We start from the raw sequence: 19,215 nt of genomic DNA, 5'->3' as shown, positions 1-19,215 counted from the left end.
GCTATGGCTCAGACATTTTCATGGTTAAGTTGTCTATGACTTCATCGTTTATTGATATAACTAGTAAGGTTTGTTTGAGGTTTAACTTGAAGTTAGGACTTTTTAAGTTGAGGTATGAACTTGTTGGGTGCTCTAATTGCTTTTTGGACTGTGTGATGATTTGCAACTTATGTTGGCATATGCGGAAATATCAACTAGTAAATATGTGGACATAGTTGTAAAAGATTTGGTTTTGGAGAATGAGATTGAGAATTTAAACAATAATAGTGTTGTGCTTCATAAAAGTGCTTCTTCATCTACCAGTGTAATTTCTACTGATGTTGAGACTGACTACAGTGAATATTATGGCAAGTATAAGAGTTCCAAATCAATGGTCTATTTGTCAAATGAATGGCAGCAATATATTCATAGCGTTGGTTTTGATTTTCATTTTGAATATGTTTTCTTTATCAATTTGGTTGATTATGACTTTTAATTGATCAACTTGCTTCGAGCTTTTAGGGATTTGGTTTTGATTTTCATTTTAAATATTTTCTTTCTGTGATTTGTTGCAATAAAATCTTTTATTAGTTTGATTATTTAGGGTTTGATCTGCGATTTTCAATTTTTTCTTTTCTATCTTTTCTGCATTTTTTTAGTTTGAGATATAGAAAGATAAAGATGAATTTCAAGTTGTTCTGCTTGATAGTCACAGGTTAAATTTTCTTCTTAGAGTGTATATATTTAATGTATTTGTTTAATGAAAATCTCATTTTTATGTGAGCTTTTATGTCAAACATCAAGGTGTTTTATGTTAAACTTATCTTTTCTGATCTCAGTCACAACTTCTGATTTTGTTAATTAGTTGTTATATGAGTTTTGGTAGTGATTTTGGTTCTATTGAGTTTTAATTTTTGTAGCTTATGTTGATTAGTTGAGAAAACTATGGCAGATGCCAAAAGGAAAGTAAAGTTTGCATGATTAGGTGTTTTATGAGCAAAAGGGTTCTTTGTTTGTTCTTATTGTTGATTCTAGTGAGGTTGCAATTTTTTTCTGCATATTTTTTGCTTATATAATTCAGAGTTACATGACAATTTGATTGATTACATATACACCTGTGTTATGTCATGAAAATTTGGTTGATTACATACACACATTGTTATGTCATTAGACCTCATCAAATAGAGAAAACTTTCTAAGGTTGTGGAAAGGTTGAAGTTATTAGACCTAGTACATATGCAGTACTAGGTGAAGTTCGAATGTGTACAATCCAAATTTGCATTCTCTAATTACAAAATAGTAAATGATAGGACTTGTATGCTTATGTAGATGCATTGTCATTTGTACAATGATATTGTCTTTATATTGGGGTTAGCATATGATATTATGATATCTTGATGACCTTGTAGCCTACTAGTACTTAATTGTTATACCTTCAAGGAGTCTCTTAATTTTGTTGTGAAACAGTCAGTCACAACTAAAATATAAAGTTGTGACTGTCGAACAGTTACAACTAAATTATGACAGTCACAACTTAGATTTAATTAGTTGTGACTGACTGGATTAATTATTTTAAAAAATATATATATACACAATATCATATAAATTAGGTTCAAATCAATTACTTTACACAAAAGAAGACTTAGTGCATTACAGTGAGTGCCACAAAGGTTTTGAATTTTGATGTCAAATTGCGACTTTGTATTTGCATGTATGTTCGGTTTTCATTGTGACTTCTTTTCCATTCTTATGACAAGTATGCGTTTTTTTAATGTCTTCTAAATTATGATTTTCATTTTGCTACCTTTGTAATTTTTTCTTTGAGAGTAATAAGGTTAGAACCATTGAATCATTTGGGCTTTTGTTTCCTTTTTCCCCCTCTTTTTGGCAGAATAGGTTTACCGATACTTTTGCATTGATGTTGATTATGGGTTTCCATGTATTGTTCATGGATTTGTCATTTTTTGAAATTAATTCATTGCTCAATGACCAACTCAGAGTTTTTTCAGTAAAACAAGTAATAAAACTCAAAATGGGTAGTAAATAAGAATGCTGGTCTTGGTAAGCAAGGTTGCTTTAAGCCTATTAACTATGAATTTGTTCTTTGGGAATTTGAAATATTTTTGATGGTTATGTAGGGGATACTCTGAACCTTTCTCTATTTTACGTGAGCTTTTATGTTAAACATTTAGGTCTTTTATGTTAAACTTATCTTTTTCTTAATATTAGTCACAATTTCAAATTTTGTTATATGAGTTTTGGGGGTGGTTTAGGTGTACTTTCTATAGTTTGCATGCTGGAGTTTATGGTCTATCTTTTTCAAATTGTGACAGTCACAACTTCAGATTTAGTTGTGACTACAGAACAATCACAACTAAATTATGAGACAGTCACGGTTAAGTTGTGACTTGATTGAATGTTTTTGAAAAAATTGTACTACAATGTAGTATAAATAAAGGTCAAAGCAATATTTTGTATACAAAATAATTACTAGTGCAATTGGGAAATGTATCTCTTTCAACTTACCATGACAGTCACAGTTTAACTTGTGACTTGTGACTGAATTAATTTTTTTTTTTTTAAATTGTATTACAATATTGGATAAATAGAGGTCAAAGTAGTACTTTTATTGAAATTATTATGTAGTGTAGTGGTAAGAGGTGCCTCTTTCTCTTGCATGAGAGGGGTTCGAATCCCTTCTATGCCAAGTTATTTTTGTGTTGTTGAACGGCGTTGGCCGGTGGTTGGTGGTTGGCCGGCCGGACGGCGGTGGCTGATGGTCGGCCGGACGGAGGTGGCCGGTGGTCGGCCAGACGGAGGTGGCCGGTGGCCGGTGGTCGGTCGGACGGAGGTGGCTGGTGGTCGGTCGGACGGCGGTGGCCGGTGGGCGGCCGGACGGCGGTGGCCGATGGGCGGCCGGACGGCGGTGGCCGGTGGTCGGCCGGACGGAGGTGGCCGGTGGTTAGTTGGGAATATTTTAAATTTTTTTATTGTAGTGGCATATGATGTAATTTTTATGAATTCTAGTACCCTTCACTTTATTAGTTTGTTTGACTTTTCAACTAGTATTTAAATTAAAATGCTATTAAATTTTAGTACCTAAACTAAAAAATTATTAAAGTTTGGTATTTAAAGTCAATGGACCTAAAATGATTTAGGGTGCAAAAAATGATCTTTTTAATGAAAACATTTTGATTTCTAATTTGGCATTTCAATTCGCGTGGACATGGAGGACCATCAAGGATTCAAGGGTGCACCCAACTACCCCAAGCATTCCCCTAAAAAAATTAAGATTCAAGAACCATAAAACTTGTCTTTGAAATTTCGTTAAACAACCTTTCCACCATCGTCTTTTTAATGAAATTTTCCACCATCTTTTCAATCACAATACTCAGTTTTCATAAACGACATAGTCTTAAATATGATAATTTAATATAATAAGAGTAATTAGTAAATGCATTACATAATACTACTTGCAACATTCATAAACATATTTAAAGGAAATTGATCTACTAGCCATGTCTTCCCATTTTATACCAATTTTTTTTCAAGCCAACTCTGTACCAACTTTAGACATACAACTAACGGTAACTCTTAAAACCACGACCTTATTTATTAATTATAATATCATACATATACTCCCATCTTTCTCCACATTCTAGCCAGAAAAAGGAAGCCTGAAATTTAAAGAAAATGTAAATTGATAAGCATTTTTATTAAATAATGAAAAGAAATAATATAAGCATCATAGCATAATGAATTAAAAGCCAAATTACATTTATTAAATTTAAATATTAGTTAAAGAATATATAGTAATTATGATAGTCATTTGTTGAGGTATGACTGGTGGAACCTACTTCATATTATAATTCAATGATTGAAGTTGTTTTTTTTTTTTTAATCTCTATGCAAAGATCACGTCTGTAAAAAATTAAATAAACTGGAACTCATTAAAACATCCAATTGTGGTTGGATAAACAAATGAATATAGTAATTTCGATAACCCTTTGAAATGATAACCATTTAATCAAACAGTTAAACGATTTCCGATTTATCTAATTTTTTGCATTGATAATTATTGGATTGCGCATAGCTCACCCGAGTTTGAGAGATAATGTGTCGGAGCAGTCATCTTCAAGAGAAGGACTGCTACTGGTGTTGGTGACATTTGTTGCAGAATCCGATAACATACCATCTTCGACAATCAAGGTATCCGACTCCATTAGCACACCTATGTTTCTATTGGACAACATCACCATCTGTAATTACAACGTAAAAAGATCACCAAACTTTAATTAAGAGCCTTTTGAAATAATAATGATAACCAAATAATAATAATATTAAGGAAGTGGTCGCTTACCTTCTGCCTCAATTGGTTGTTCCCTTCTTCCAACTCCGCTCCCTGCATTTTTTAATTAGTGGGAGAAGCCAAATAAATGATTAAAAAAAAATCGTAATATTACGAAGCCCAAACAAGACTGCACATTTTAAAAATTAAATCTCTTCCAGTTTTGGCTTGAAAGGGTTCATTCGCAAATTTGTGAAACTTAAGGTCCATTCGCAATAAAAGCTTATTTTCTAAGTAAATATGTACATCTAATAATACTTGTTGTATCTAACTTGCTAACCTTTCTTTCAAGTTCCATAATCTCTCTCAGAATCCTTTCTTCCTGAAAGTAATGGGAAGTTTTCGATTAGATATTTCTCTATATGCATACATATATATACCAAAAAGAACAATGTCATAATCCCAAATTTGCATAACCAAATAATATCTCAATACACACATGTTAGTTTATCACTTATTAGAAATAAATAAAGTTCATAATGAAATACTCGCACATTTTGTGCACAAACCTTAGTTTCAATCACCCGGCGAAGTCCTGCTCCAATTATATTTTCCAGCTTCTGCAACTCATCTATATTCAACCCTTGAAGATCCTCTCCCTTCATCTGCCTGTTGCATGAAGGCATGCTCTCCAATTTCAGCAGACACGTCAAACAAGAATATCTTAATTCAGAAATAACCATATTAATTAATTTCAAGTTAATTACTTACCTTAGCTGGTAGCTCTTGTCCGCAAGTTCCTTGCCCAGTTTGATGTTATTTTCCTTCTCTAGCTAAAATGAGAAATGGAATTGTAATTTAATTTAGTAATCTTCATTTGCATAATGAAAAGACACTAATGAGATGATAAATATCTATGGGGGAAGCATGTAATGCCTCAGCTTGATTTTCTAAAATAAAGTATAAAGCTATTCAAACCTTCTCTATCAGTGAATAGTTTGGTTTGTTTGCTGCTATAATTAAAATCAAATTTTATATAAAAGTGTATAAAATTGTAAGTTAAAACAGTCAGATCTTTCAGAATACAATTTGAAACTGCAAGTCTACCCAGATTTTGTTACATTTGCCTTAAAACTTTATTGGATTTTTTTTCTCTCTAAAGAAAGGAAAAGATACAAGCATGGGAAACTATATATTCAAGTGAATTGAAGTACCTGCAGCTCAACGTATGGCTGGTCCAATTTTTTGACCTCATTGTACCTTGCAATCACATCCTTGGTTCTTCACAGCACAAAAGGATGAAATAATTAGAGTGTTTTCAGGGTCCAATGTTATAGAAGATCAAATTAATATATGTGACCAAGTATACAACTCTGCTGAGACTTGAATTTTGACCCACTAGGTGGTTTGCAAGCAGATACAATACAACACTTGTGATGAAATATACAATCATCAACATTTATCAAATTTGAAAAAGATTCTGAAGAAATGATTCAATCCTCTTATTTTTATTTCTCGAATAAACTAACTTGCTGAATTTATTACAGAAATTACATGAAGAGTAAAGAACAGAGGAACCATGACAGGTTTGTAGATTTAGACCAATCAACCATTAGCACTGTTCCTACCAAGAATCAGAAAGAGTTCATTCAACAGCAACATCACAACCATGATTCTAAAGATTGGTCAGCTTGCAGACAAAAGCAACCAAATCTCAGTTTTGGGGTTGATGATTGGGGTTCATCATCATATAGACACACAAATCTCAGTTTTAGTCAGAATCCTTGATATTTAAAATACAAGGAAAACTAAAGTGAGGCTCTTTTAGGACTATTCATTTTCATTTTACATATGTGTCTAAGGGCTCCTTTAGGACTATTGAAAGCAGAGACCAGTCTCTAGGGAAAAGGATGTTCTATATCTTGGTCCCAGGTTGAACTACAGAAGCTAATATTAAGAATCTGCAGTTTTTCACCGGTCAAAAAAAAAAAAAAGGATCTGCAGTTTCTCATACTAAAAAGGTCTTTTTGGAATCTGATTTCCAATTATATATTGCGGACCCAGAATTTGATTTCCAATTACCCAAAGAGGGTCACCCCAAAAATTAACCAGTCATCTAAAGAAAGCAAAGACTCTCATATGTTTGCTACAAGTAATTAAAATCATAAACTTCAATTTAATTGTGATTATAAACAACCACTTTGAGCATGCATGCAACAAACTAACTTGTAGAATTTAGACCAATCAACACATTAGCACGGTTCCTAGCTTGAATCAGAAAGAGTTTATTCAAGACCACCATCACTACCATGATTTTTAAAGATTGGTCCTGTTACAGAAACAAGCAACTAAATCTCAGTTTTGGGTTCAACATCAATTACCAAACTGTACAAGCCAACCTAGCTCTCCCTCAAGCATGATTTTTGAGCTCATACATATATGCCACTTGTTTTTTTTGGAGAAATATATGCATAATGAGACAAGTTTGAAGAAGGTTAAGCTAGCTTTTTGCGCAAATCCTTATGTTATTTGATTTAACCGAGAGTCAAGGTTCATTCAGATTCCTTGATAATGAATCAATGATAACTAGTTGGCTACTCCAATCTAGAATATAGGTAGAGTTGCAAGCTTAAAGTGTAACTGAGAGGTCAATCAAAAAAGAACATCAACTAAGTGGCGCTCACCTATCAAGAAAATAAAAATAAAAAACTAAGTGGGGATTAAATATCTTCCTCAGTTGACTCAGTTAGATCTTTTATTCTTGGTCAACACTTGGTAGCTGATACCAGACAAAGAAGAATCAAATAAAATCCATAAACTCTCAAGGGTTTGAAACTTCTATCCTATGATCTTTAATCTCATGCAATATGGTTGATTCATTTTAATCAATATAAGTGATCCACGTTGACTTGCTGGGGCTAGTGAGCAATTTGACAATAGACCTTAAAACCCAACATCTTGGCCTTGCATGCCAACATGCATGGTGTAATAGAGAAGATTGTTAAAAGGAAGTGGTGGGCTTGGGGCTAGGTCATAGACAAGCGTCGGGCTTCATCTCTTAAGCCAGGGTTCGTTTTTTCAAGTCATCCCATCAGACATTTATACACCCTCCATATCATATATATGTTAAATATATGGAATGTAATACTATTCATTCATTATGTTGAAACCTTTTGATGCAGTACAATCAGCCAAAGGTTTACAAACGTAAACCTAGAAGAACAAGAAGCCTGGAATCCACCAGGAAATTGAGAGAAAACCTCAACAATTAGTTTGATAAAAATAATAATAGAATAATCCGCTAGCAATTGTAAAAATTGCTTAAGTACGCTTAACGAAACCCTAGGGCGCAAACAACCATATAATTAAGGCCCACGGACAATTACAAACCCAAATAAAATATAAACGAAAATAAATAAAATGTCTAAAAGTTTAGAATGCAGTTTTGAGGCCCTAAACGATCTCGCGATTCCCTTCGAAACGATATGCATTGGTACCACTTTCAGAGCCAAACCCTCCGACTAGTAGAAATAATTTCCCCAATTTCTTGGGTTTGCGACGATCAAGCTGTTGCATAAACTTCTCCGCCATCCGTTCTGCATCACCTTTTCTTTCATCTCAATTACAGATATACTTCTTTTGGCTTAGTGTGAAAATTCAGTTTTATTACAAGGAATATGTTATCTGCACTTAAATAAGTTTATGCACTCTTCATGTGAGTACTTGGAACAATGAGAGAAGTTCATTTTGGAGGGCAAATGATAGAATTAGAGCATCCAACTCAAAACTAATTGGCAATGGGAGGAGTAGCCCAAATCTTTATATGCCACTAGCAAGGCCCTCACATCTTCAATGTGAGATTTTTCTCAACACACCCCCGCATGTGTAGCGTCATTTAAGCCTAACACGTGGACAATTTATATTGGGTAGCGTGGGAGCATGTGTGGCCGTTAGGCGCATCACGTGTATAACCTGCTCTGATACCATGATAGAATTAGAGCATCCAACCCAAAACCAATTGGTAATAGGAGGAGTATCACAAATCCTTATAAGACACTAGTAAGGCCCTTACATCTTCAATGTGAGATTTCTCTCAACACAAATAACATTTCTATTATAAAAATATTAATTTCTCTTAATTTTTATGCAATGTCAATTCTTTTGCTATACCTTTTGAAAATCTTGTAATACTCTACGTCCATCCCACAATGTATGAAAGCTCAAACCCGCTTGTTAGGGCCGAATCATATCCATCAAAATCAACACTTAAGGGATATTTAGACAACAATTTATTCTTTCATTAACTAAGCTAATGTGGGATGCACACATTTTCAAAATCAAGTACTACCTATTGCTCTATGGTATTAGAACACTAACGCAAATACGAGGAAATTTTCATGTCTATGTCATATTTCCACCATATATGGGCTGAAGAAACTCTATAAGCACCAAAAACACCTACGGTTGTCTCCTCTTCAAGCATAGCTAGGTTGTACAGTACTACCTCGATTACCATCAACGCAACCACTCACCCTCCAAACTCAAGTCAATGAATAATCCAACATGGCATGCACATTTCATAGCCATCCTACGTACTTTGGCAAAACATAATACAGCTCATTCTCATGCATGCCTACCACAAACTGAATAACGGTCTTAGTCTCACGCATACTCTTTATATTGGATGCACTAACATGAACTCCTATTACATGTTATTCTAGCCTTAGTCTTGGAACATGTTGCATCAATCACTGCAATTGCAAAACCTGGTGTCATTTCCAATTCCACCTAGGACCTAACACCCTTCGGACATATGCACCAATAATACCCGTAAAAATTTCCCAAAATCAACAACTAAACTACTAATGCCATTAAAAATATAAATCAAAGGTACAACTCCAATCAATGACGTCCGCGGTCGAAAATAAGGCCATGCACATGCAGTGCCAAGCAATGTATCTTTCACCTTGGAGAACTAATGCCCTTATTGTGCGTGCTTCAATATTCATGCTATCAGTATGAATGACTTGTTCTCTGCCACTTTCAGTACCAAAGAACATCAAACTACCAATACTATATATGTCCTACTCGCTAACTCTAAATTGGCAAGATAATTGTATCATTGGATATGAGCAACCTTCTCTCTCCACTCCACATATGAACGACCAAACAAAATTAGCTCCACCACAATAAACTTCTTTTGAGCTGAAGCATTTCAAACAGTTACTTATCTTATTAACCAAATACCATTCCCCAACACTTCAAAACAAGTTCCCATGCATTTAAAGCCTTTATTTTTTGGAAACACCCAACTACCACAAGCTTCTTGCCTTTGGTTGCTTATCCTATACGGCGTGAGTTGTAATTTAGTTTAATACGAGTTTTAATCATTGATTACTTTTCTTATTCTATTTTTTCCTAGGCCTAGTCTAATTAGGATAGAATTATTACATTTCTTATTATTTTTAATTAGTTTTCTTATCTTTATAGAAATAGAATTGTATTATTATAAATACCTCATAAGGAAAAAAAAAAAAAGTAATGCTAAATTATTTTTACCTAAAACTTAAATTTTGACACGCCTTAAAATAAGCATAAATTAGAATATTGCTCTCACCCATGTGTCTCTCTTAGTTAATTATTCAAAATGCCTACAAATGCATGTCTTCATGATTAATTTAAAGCCTTGCATGGTGTAGGAACTAGGAAGTAAGTTTGTTCTTAATTTCTCATGGTTTTATAAACTGAGCGCTCCAAATTGGGTGCCTCACTTATCATTTACCCATATTGATAATGTTGTGTTTTATTTTCTCGTCTATGCTTATAATCTTATATTCCTTTGCCAATGATGCATTTCCATTTTCTAAATTTATTGGTGTTCTCTTTCATCAGTTCTTCGTAAGGATTTGGGTTGCTTAAATTATTTTCTTACTCAAAACAAGTACAGACTTAGTGTACGAGATGAAACAGAAAGCTTGGAAATAAGACTCTGAAGCCAGGCAGTAAAAAGACCTTTAGTGCAAATATGTTCACCCGTTGATCATGACTGCAAGTGTAATCAACCTCAAGTTCACTACACTACGTACAACCTTCTCACAAACTTAGTGGTACGTAGTCGTCCTTCAAGTGTCTAGTGCCCCATGGAAGACCGAATGTGGAGCCAACGAGATATATATAACTAATGTTGCCACACCAGACCTTAGGACAAAGGAGAAATAAACCCAAATCTTTGTATAAAGAATGCAGCCAGGATATTTCAACCGCAGTATACTCAAGCTGTCTGTATTCAGCCTCGATACTATAACCAGAAACTGTGCAGTGCTTCTTGAAGGAAATTGGAGTATTTAACGCAAAACCAATTGGCCATGGGTGACGAGGCTTAACTCCTTATAAACTATTACTCAAGAATATATTTTTCTCAATATGGAATCTCTCTCAACACCCGCACGTGTAGTGTCACTAGCTTAAACCTAACATGTAGACAATTGTTAAGCAAGTAGAGAGTTGCTTTACTTCATAGCAGCTTTATTCACAACTATTTTACTTCACAGCAATACTAAATTGACCCTAAGCAATACTAAACTGGCCATAAGCACCATGATCTTCCATCAAAATCAAGTACTGTGAATTTACTACTACCGTTACTAAGCATTTTTGTTGTTCAACCTCTACTTGGTGAGCATGATGAACTCGGTGTCTTTCTTCCCAAATGAAGAAATGTTATATAACCACTCATGGACACCTCACCGCCTTAATGTTAAACCTGAAAAAGGCTAATCACTAATAATGCTCCCTGCAATCTTTATAGCCTTGATGGAACCCAGTACATAACCGTTTGAGATCAATACACGCTAGCTCGTACATTCCACACAAACTTGTGACATTAGATTACAATTAAACCTTGTGGACCTAAACTAGTATTGCATTGCCCTTAATCCCGCTTGGTGGCATTTAAATGGCTCTAATACCATTTATCACGACCCAGGAAAAGTTCCTTGCAATCACATAACCGATGTGTGGGACAATCCACACACCATTTGGAGTAATACACTGTCCCCTTAATTATTTGACGTTTTTGTCAGGCCCACAATCAAATTTTTGACAATTTTGTAAAGAAGCACATATGCTAAGCTCTAGTTTTGCGATATGAGACATTACTTCACATTACTCTCAACAGTCCCCGCACGTGTGGCGAGATTTTGAGCCTAACACGTGGACAAATTGTATTGGGTGACTTGAGAGTATGTGTGGCCATTGGACCTTACACGCAAATAACCAAGTTCTAATACCATGATAGAATTTGAGCATTCAACCCAAAACCAATTGGCAATGGGTGGAGATGCCTAATTTATAAGCACATATGCTAACCTCTAGTTTTCCGATATGGGACATTGATCTACATTACTCTCAACAAAAACAACCCAGGGACACTCACCACCTAGACATGATACCCCAAAATGACTAGACATTTATAAGGCTAGCTTCTTACAATTGCTTATATAGCCTATATAGACCCGAGATTAACCGATATGAGACTCAATAAAGGCATGATTCACACAGTACTATTAATATTGATTAGATGTAGTAATATATATATATATTGCATTTTGATTAAAAATTTAACTTTTAGTGTTAAACTTTATAGTTTATACATCAAAGATGTAAGAGTTATGCTATATCTTTAACTTTTACATAGAAGACTCGAATCGAAAGTCAAGTAACACTAAAAAACACTATGATCCATGTCCAAAAATCAAAGATACCAATACATGTACCTTAAAAATACACCTATAGATATTTTACATACAATTTATTCAATTAAAAATACTTTTTAATTTTCTTATGAGTTACAAGTCTTGTAGTCATCGATCTATTTCGTTTAAAGCATTAAATAATTGAACATCTCAAAATTGGAGCAGTCAAAACTATAGTTTTTAAATTTTTTTCATTTATGATTTTATAGAGTTTCAAGAATACGTGAATATACCAATTTTAGGATTGTTTTCCATGCTACCAATGAAATAGAGATTGTTTTCTAGAACTACACTTTCCAGCCTTTTCAAAAAGGTTATGTTGTTCTTTAGACTTAGATTTTAGTTTCTAATATTTTTGTACAATCACTTTTAAGGTTTTTGTTTTGTTTGCAAGTATGTTTTAAGTATAAATATGTCTAATAGAAGATACCAATTTAGAAATGAAAAACTTCAGAAATAAGAAAAGAGAAAATAGAAAGATATATTAGTCTTTTTTTTTTTTGGCCAAGAAAGAAAGATATATTAGTCAGTTTGCATAGAAAAAGTTAATAAGCTAGAATCTCAAAAAGCAAGAAGTTGACTTTTTGTTCGGTCAAAATCATAATTAGTTATTATATCAGCTTATTCGTATATTTACCCAATGAAATAAAACTTTGTCTTATTTCACCCTATGACAGTTTAGTATCTCATACCCCTAAAAGTTTATCCATGTTCCACATTATACGAAAATGTCAAGTTCATCAATGCTACTATCTAAATTTATGACGAAATTGCCCAGCCACGTAGAACACTATATCATCGATTCAAAAAATTAATTGACAAACTTAACGGTTTCAAGTAAGTAGAACATGAGATATAGGGGTAAAATACAACTTAAAACTTTTAGAGTGAAGTGAGACAAATTATAGTTTTAAGAGATAAATGTACAAATAAACCTATTATATAATGAGATATCAAACTCATTTCATAATTTTACTGATGGGCCTCATTTGTAGCGGATCAGCTATGCTTGTAAAAGCAATTTTAGTTCTCACATAAACGAAACAGTTTTTCTGATTAAAAAACAAACACTTTTAGGTGTGCCACTATATGCTATTATTAATCAATTGAAAATATTAAGAAAAAAAAAACATTTTTAGTTTGTTTGGCATTTTTAGAAGGTTTAAAAGCCCTTTTAAATGGTCAAAAGCGTCTTTACTTGCGTTTGGCGAAAAAAATTAAAAGCACTTAGAAGCGTTTCCTATCACCGCGAGCAAACATGTCATTATTAATGACGAGGAACACATTTTTGCTATGCTACTAATACTTGTACTTGCTCTGCTATTCTGCCCCAGCCTGGCTGAGGAAGAATTACGAGGCGTAAAACAAAAATAAAAAGAATAAGGCCATTCCATTTCGACAAAAGACCCACGCCCAAATTCCATAGCTTTGGGTCCGATTTATGTGTTTCTAACTAAAGTGCTTTTAGTGAAAGCGCTATCAAGTAAAAATGTTTCCTATAGAAGTACTCTCAAACAGACCCTTAGAAATTATTTCAGGTAATTATATGTCTTATTGTCTTATGTCACTTATGCTAATGGAAAACTCATTAAATTCTAGCAAACAATAAAATTTTGCAATTTCAGATTAGTATTTATAAATATTAATAACTAAAAAAGAAATTATCAAAATCATTTGTTCGTGCAATATATGCACTCGATCGATAAAAACTATCATAACATAGTGTATTTTTCCTATTATATGCAGTGTAATTGGGATTGCATTGACAAAGAATCTTGTAATGCCACATGTTGGGGTTAAAGAAATTAAACCACTTAGGCATGCACTTACATATGGTGATTTACTTTAGAGTTTTTTTTCATATTTAGCACCTAAATTTTGACCATTGTCTTAATGTGGTACCTAAACTTTTATTTGTCCCAATTGAGTACCTAAACTTTTATTTTGTGTCTAATATGTACCAAAATGAATTTCTGTTAAAATTGTCGACAAAAATTAGGGGCAATATAGTTACTTCAAAAAATTTATATTTTAATTATAATTTATTATTATTTTTGTTTGTTGTGTGTTTTTTTTAATAATTTTAAACATATAAAGAAAATAATTAAAATATACTTTGACTATATTGCCCCTAACTTTTGTTGACAATTTTAACAGAAATTCATTTTGGTACCTATTAGACACAAAATAAAAGTTTAGGTACTCAATTGGGACAAATAAAAGTTTAAGTACCACATTAAGATAAGAGTCAAAGTTTAGGTACTAAATATGAAATAAACCCTTTACTTTAAAAAGGAAACATACATAACCTTATTTAAATTCTTATTCCATGGCAACATTAATTCTCACCCTCCCTCAATCTTCTTCGGTTCTTCCACTCATGCATGCACACGTCATGAAAAGTAGGTTTTAGTTTGAAACAATTTTAATATGCAAGAAATCCAGGCATGACAAAAACACGTTAATATGTTATATGTATATAGCCATGCCTCGAGCACTCATTGCCCTACTCGAAGCATGTACGCATGCATGCATATATATTCCCGCTGAAAGCAGTACTCTTCAAGCTTCGATACGAAGAATTCCAATTTATCATCAAATCACTTTAATTCCTAGTATGAAAATTCCAAATCATATAATATAATGCTAGTAACGTACTCTTAAGTCTTCTACAAAATGCATGTAATCGCACTTGCAAACATTTTAGTTTAAGTGAAGAGAGACGTTGCATATTGTAAAACTACGTTGGATACTCTTAATATATTCTCTCAATCTCTCACATGTGGCGCAACTTGAGCAAATACGTGAAACACTTCTATTGAGTGATGTATTAGAATGTATGATTGTTGGACCTAACTCGTTGATGACTTGATTTGGTATATTAATATATAGCAAATTATGGAAATCCTCTCTAAACTCATATTTCTCCTATTAAAATCCATGTAATTTATTTTTTTATGATTGCCAACTCATCCACTTTCCATATATATATATATATATATTTTTTTTTTTCTTAGTTAGCATTATTTATAATTAAGATTTTGTAAATTCCTTGTATGCCCTCAACCTCATGTCAGATATTTTTTCATTGTTTTTGACTTTTTTAAAAATGCTATTGTTACCAAGGAATGAAATTTCGAAATTTTCGGCGAAATTTCGCCGAAAATTTCATTTTTTTGGGTCACCGAAATTTTATCACATACCCAATTATTTTCGGTAATTGTTTCGGCGAAATTTCGGCTGGGTTTGGGGGAAAAGGGGTTGGGACTTGGGAGGGGTCTGGGTTCGGGGGAAAAGGGGCTGGGAAGGGCTGGGTTTGGGGGCAAATGTAATGCCAGCCGCGGCCCAAAATCTTCGATCCGCCACCGTGTAGGGTCGTCGGAGCCAGGGAAGCACATGGGCAGACTCGCCGTGACGAGAGGAAGACAACCCAGGTGATGGGAGGTCGCGTCGTCGCCGGAAAAGTGAGATCGCCGCCGGAGCTCCAAGGATCGGCCTCAGCTGGTTTGCGAGTCGGGGGAGGTTTCTGGGCTGCGCCGCCACCAGGGGGAGGAAGAAGGAAGAACGGCGAGGAGATCTGGGCCGGTCCCATTGCCAGCCATAGCCGGACGCGCCGCCACGCGCCGGTGGCAGGCGCGGCGAAGGAGAGAGAGAGAGAGAGAGAGAGAGAGAGAGAGAGAGAGAGAGAGAGAGAGAGAGAGAGAATGGGATAAAAATCTGATTTTTGGGTTTTAAAACCCCTTTTGTAAAAATTACAAAATTGCCCTTTACTTCAGATGTCCGTAACTTTCAAACCATAACTCCGATCGACGCGTGCTACGTGTCTATGAACTCGTGAACTCGAGACCTATCCAACGTGCCCAAAATCTGAATCAAAAGTCCACTAATTTTAAAAGTTAACTTTGGGTCAAACCCAATTTAAAACAAAAATAATTAAATAATTAAAATTAAATTAAAACCTTTTTAAATTCTAAATAAATTTCCAAAATCCTTAAAATAAATTCTCAAAATATTTAAAATAATTATCTGGAAAATACAGGGTTTCACAAAAAAGGGACTGTGAAGGGCTAGGTTTGGGGGGAGAGGGGCTGGGTGAGGGGGGGTGTGTCGGGGATGGACTGGGTTGGGGGGAGAGAGGCAGGGGGCTGGTGCTTGGTGGGGAAGAAGAAGAAGGAGAGTCATGGGCAAGGAGGAAAAGGAAGGAAGAAAGAAAGAAGACTGTGAAGAAGAAGATAAAGAAAAGGAGTCATGGGTAGGACTGTAGGAGGAAGAGGAAGGAAAAAAAAAAAAAAAAAGACATGCCAACATACTGTCATGCCTAGGTAGAGGAGATAGGATTTGATCTGGGTTACAATTTATTGACAGAAAATAACAAAAAACAACAAGATCTTATCAACAATTTTAACTAAAATGGAATTCCCACCACTGATGATAAAGCAAATGAATGACCATCATGGCATCATCAACGTATATTGCTTACAAAGTTACAAGTTAACTTTAAAGAAAAGGAAGGAAAGAAACAAAAAAGAAAAGAAAAGAAAAGGAAGAAAAGAAAAATAAATAAATAAAAGGAAGGAAAGAAAGAAAAAAAAAATTAAAAAACAAAGAAAAAACTTTAGGGTTGATTGAGATTTGAGGCCTTTGGGCAATTGGAAAGAAAAAAAATGATTTGGAGTTTCGTATAGTTGTTTTTAAACCCTAAACCCTAATACACTTTTATATTAAAAATAATTAAAAATATCCTAAAGGGCCTAAATCATAATATCTTATACCATATGGTCCATATCTTAAAGAATATACAGTATATAGGGTTTAGTGCATAGATTATAGAGTATAAAGAGTATTAGAGTATATAGAGTATATAGAGTATATAGGGTTTATTATTAGAGTTAGTGTATAGATTATAGAGTATAAAGAATATACTGAATTCATTATTCATTATACTAATTTTGTTTAACAGTATTTGTCTTCAACGCGCATTATATTCATCTTATATCACATGAAACCTATTATATAATTTGGTTTCTTCAATGTTTTTTATTAATATAGTAGATAATATGTTAAATAAACATATAGTCAAGTTTCATTCAAAATTTCGTATTTTGATAACAATTTCTGTCGTTTTTATCTAATTTTATCGAAATCGAAATTTTAATCGAAATTTCCACGAAAATTTCCTCGAAACCGAAATTTTACTCCTTGATTGTTACTACTTAAATTTTGGTACTTTTAATACTAACGCAAATATCATAAACTACTAAAGAACCTACACAAATCAAAATAGAAACAATTGCAATAAGAAACCTACAACTAAGACACCTACCCCAACAAATTTTCAATCAACTCATTTTTCTATTAACTTTGATACTTTTTCTTCAAGGGAATAATATGTATATTAATAAACCTACAGCCAAACTCTAGCTCGTTTGGTACTGCTTTTAGAACTGTCAAAAGTACATTCAGATTAGTAAAAACGCTTTTAGTAGCGTTTGATAAAAATAAATAAAAGTGTTTATGAGTTATAAAAGCACTTTTAAATGATTTTAAAAAAAAGTTAGATGCTTCCTTAGAAAGCACTTGAAAGTGCTTTTGTATGAACAATTTTAAAATTTTTATAAAAATTAAAAGTGTTTCGGATAAAAATGTTACTAAATAAAAACGCTTCAAAAAAGGAACGAGAAACGGGCCCAACCACCTAATCATAATATGCTCTAGCCCCGCAATTTGTGTAGGTTCTTTGTTAGTGAACCTACAGTAAACTAAGTCAGCTACACAAATAATATTAAACATATAACAAAGAACCTATACCGTACCCTAAAGTATGAAGACTGTCAGTCCAGGCCTTAGGGATGTCCAAAAGGAGGGCCTAGTTCATTACTTCATTATAGTGTTGTTGTCGTTGTTGGGTGAGAAATTTCGAAACAAACGTTAGTTAAATAATGGCACAATTTGTAAATAGTAAGAAATTAATGGAATATTATTATTTTATGTGACGCAGGCTTTTGAATATGTACATGCTTTAGGTATCAAAAATAAAATAAAAATGATGGGCTAATAAGCCTAATATAGACAATTAAATGGGCTAATATACAAATGACTGTTATATAATATCATCGACCACACACCAGTTTCTTGTAATTATAGCTAGAATTAAACCACCGAATTTTAACAAAAGATATGGAATTTCCATAAAAAGTGATCTCCTCCTTACATATTGACCCAGATGACTCAAACTCTCAATATCTCTCTCAATATCTCTCTCTCTCTCTAAAACAGAGAGAGACAGACAGGGATAGAGAGATATTGAGAGAGACATACTACTTATACATAATGATTATTTTTTTGGAGGAAGAAATTAAAGTCAAAACGAAGATATTTACACATAGATGGAGTAGTAGAGCCGTAGGGGTACCTGGAGCTGGAGTAGTCAAAGAGCTTGCCAGTAGCAGAGAAGATGATGACAGCAACCTCAGAATCACAAAGAACAGAAAGCTCTGCTGCTTTCTTGAAAAGCCCTCTTCTCCTCTTCGAGAAAGTCACCTGCCTCGCTGGCAACTTGTCAATCTTCTCGATCTTGATCATGTTCATCGATCTTATTCAACATGAAAATCAAACCAAACCCATTTCACATACGCATTCACTCAAACAATACGTGTGCACACAGATACACAAGGATGTACATATATATATATGGACCAAATTTTAAAAATTATTCAGCTGAAACCCTATCATCAATTAAATTTAAAGAAAACCCAGAAAAACCCAGAAGCCATGGCTCATGAACTGACGAACAACAAGGTATACCACATAAATTAGTCGGTTTATTTTGCTCTGTTTTGTTTGTTTACCTTTTTTGGGAGGAAGATGATGAATATTTGGTGTGACCAGAGCAGCGAACTGTACTAAATTCAAGAAAGAAAGGATATTTCCCCTTTTATGGTAAAAAAAAAATAACATCTCTCTTTCTTTATTATTATCCTCTCTGCTTTTCTTAATTTTCTCGAATTGATTGGACGGAGATCACTGCACTTGAGGTGATGGATGCGATCTCCACCGTTTATTTGTAAGGCGGTAAAAGATGTGATATTTATAAAATTATAGAAAAGCTGTCGGTAAATTCCTTTTTATCTGGACGCCCGTATTCCGTACAGGTTCCAACCATGCGACTGAGCTGGCACTAAACCCACCACCGTT

The 19,215-nt window shown here is 33.9% G+C and overlaps 1 protein-coding gene across 2 annotated transcripts; it reads right to left on the bottom strand.

The window, feature by feature from the left end:
• Nucleotides 1-3,389: 3,389 nt before the first annotated feature.
• LOC147285236 (MADS-box protein SVP-like) lies at nt 3,390-19,020 on the bottom strand. Of its 2 annotated transcripts, XM_086245366.1 has the most exons (9): nt 18,870-19,017; nt 18,434-18,613; nt 5,482-5,548; nt 5,039-5,100; nt 4,837-4,936; nt 4,608-4,649; nt 4,340-4,381; nt 4,078-4,238; nt 3,390-3,656 (listed from the first exon to the last, which is right to left on the bottom strand). In XM_086245366.1, exons 2-9 carry the CDS (start codon nt 18,607-18,609, stop codon nt 3,638-3,640), a joined length of 669 nt encoding a protein of 222 aa, XP_086101492.1. In that variant the 5' UTR covers nt 18,610-18,613; nt 18,870-19,017; the 3' UTR covers nt 3,390-3,637. The 2 variants fall into 2 exon arrangements, with proteins under 2 accessions (XP_086101492.1, XP_086101493.1); XM_086245367.1 differs by lacking the exon at nt 3,390-3,656 and having other exon boundaries at nt 4,074-4,238; nt 18,870-19,020.
• Nucleotides 19,021-19,215: the final 195 nt, after the last annotated feature.

Source organism: Dryas octopetala, chromosome 5, assembly GCF_963921425.1.
Source record: "Dryas octopetala chromosome 5, drDryOcto1.1, whole genome shotgun sequence".
In the NCBI taxonomy this organism is placed as follows: Eukaryota; Viridiplantae; Streptophyta; class Magnoliopsida; order Rosales; family Rosaceae; genus Dryas; species Dryas octopetala.
Note: the sequence above shows the minus strand (reverse complement) of the source record. Positions and strands in the feature narration are given on the sequence as shown.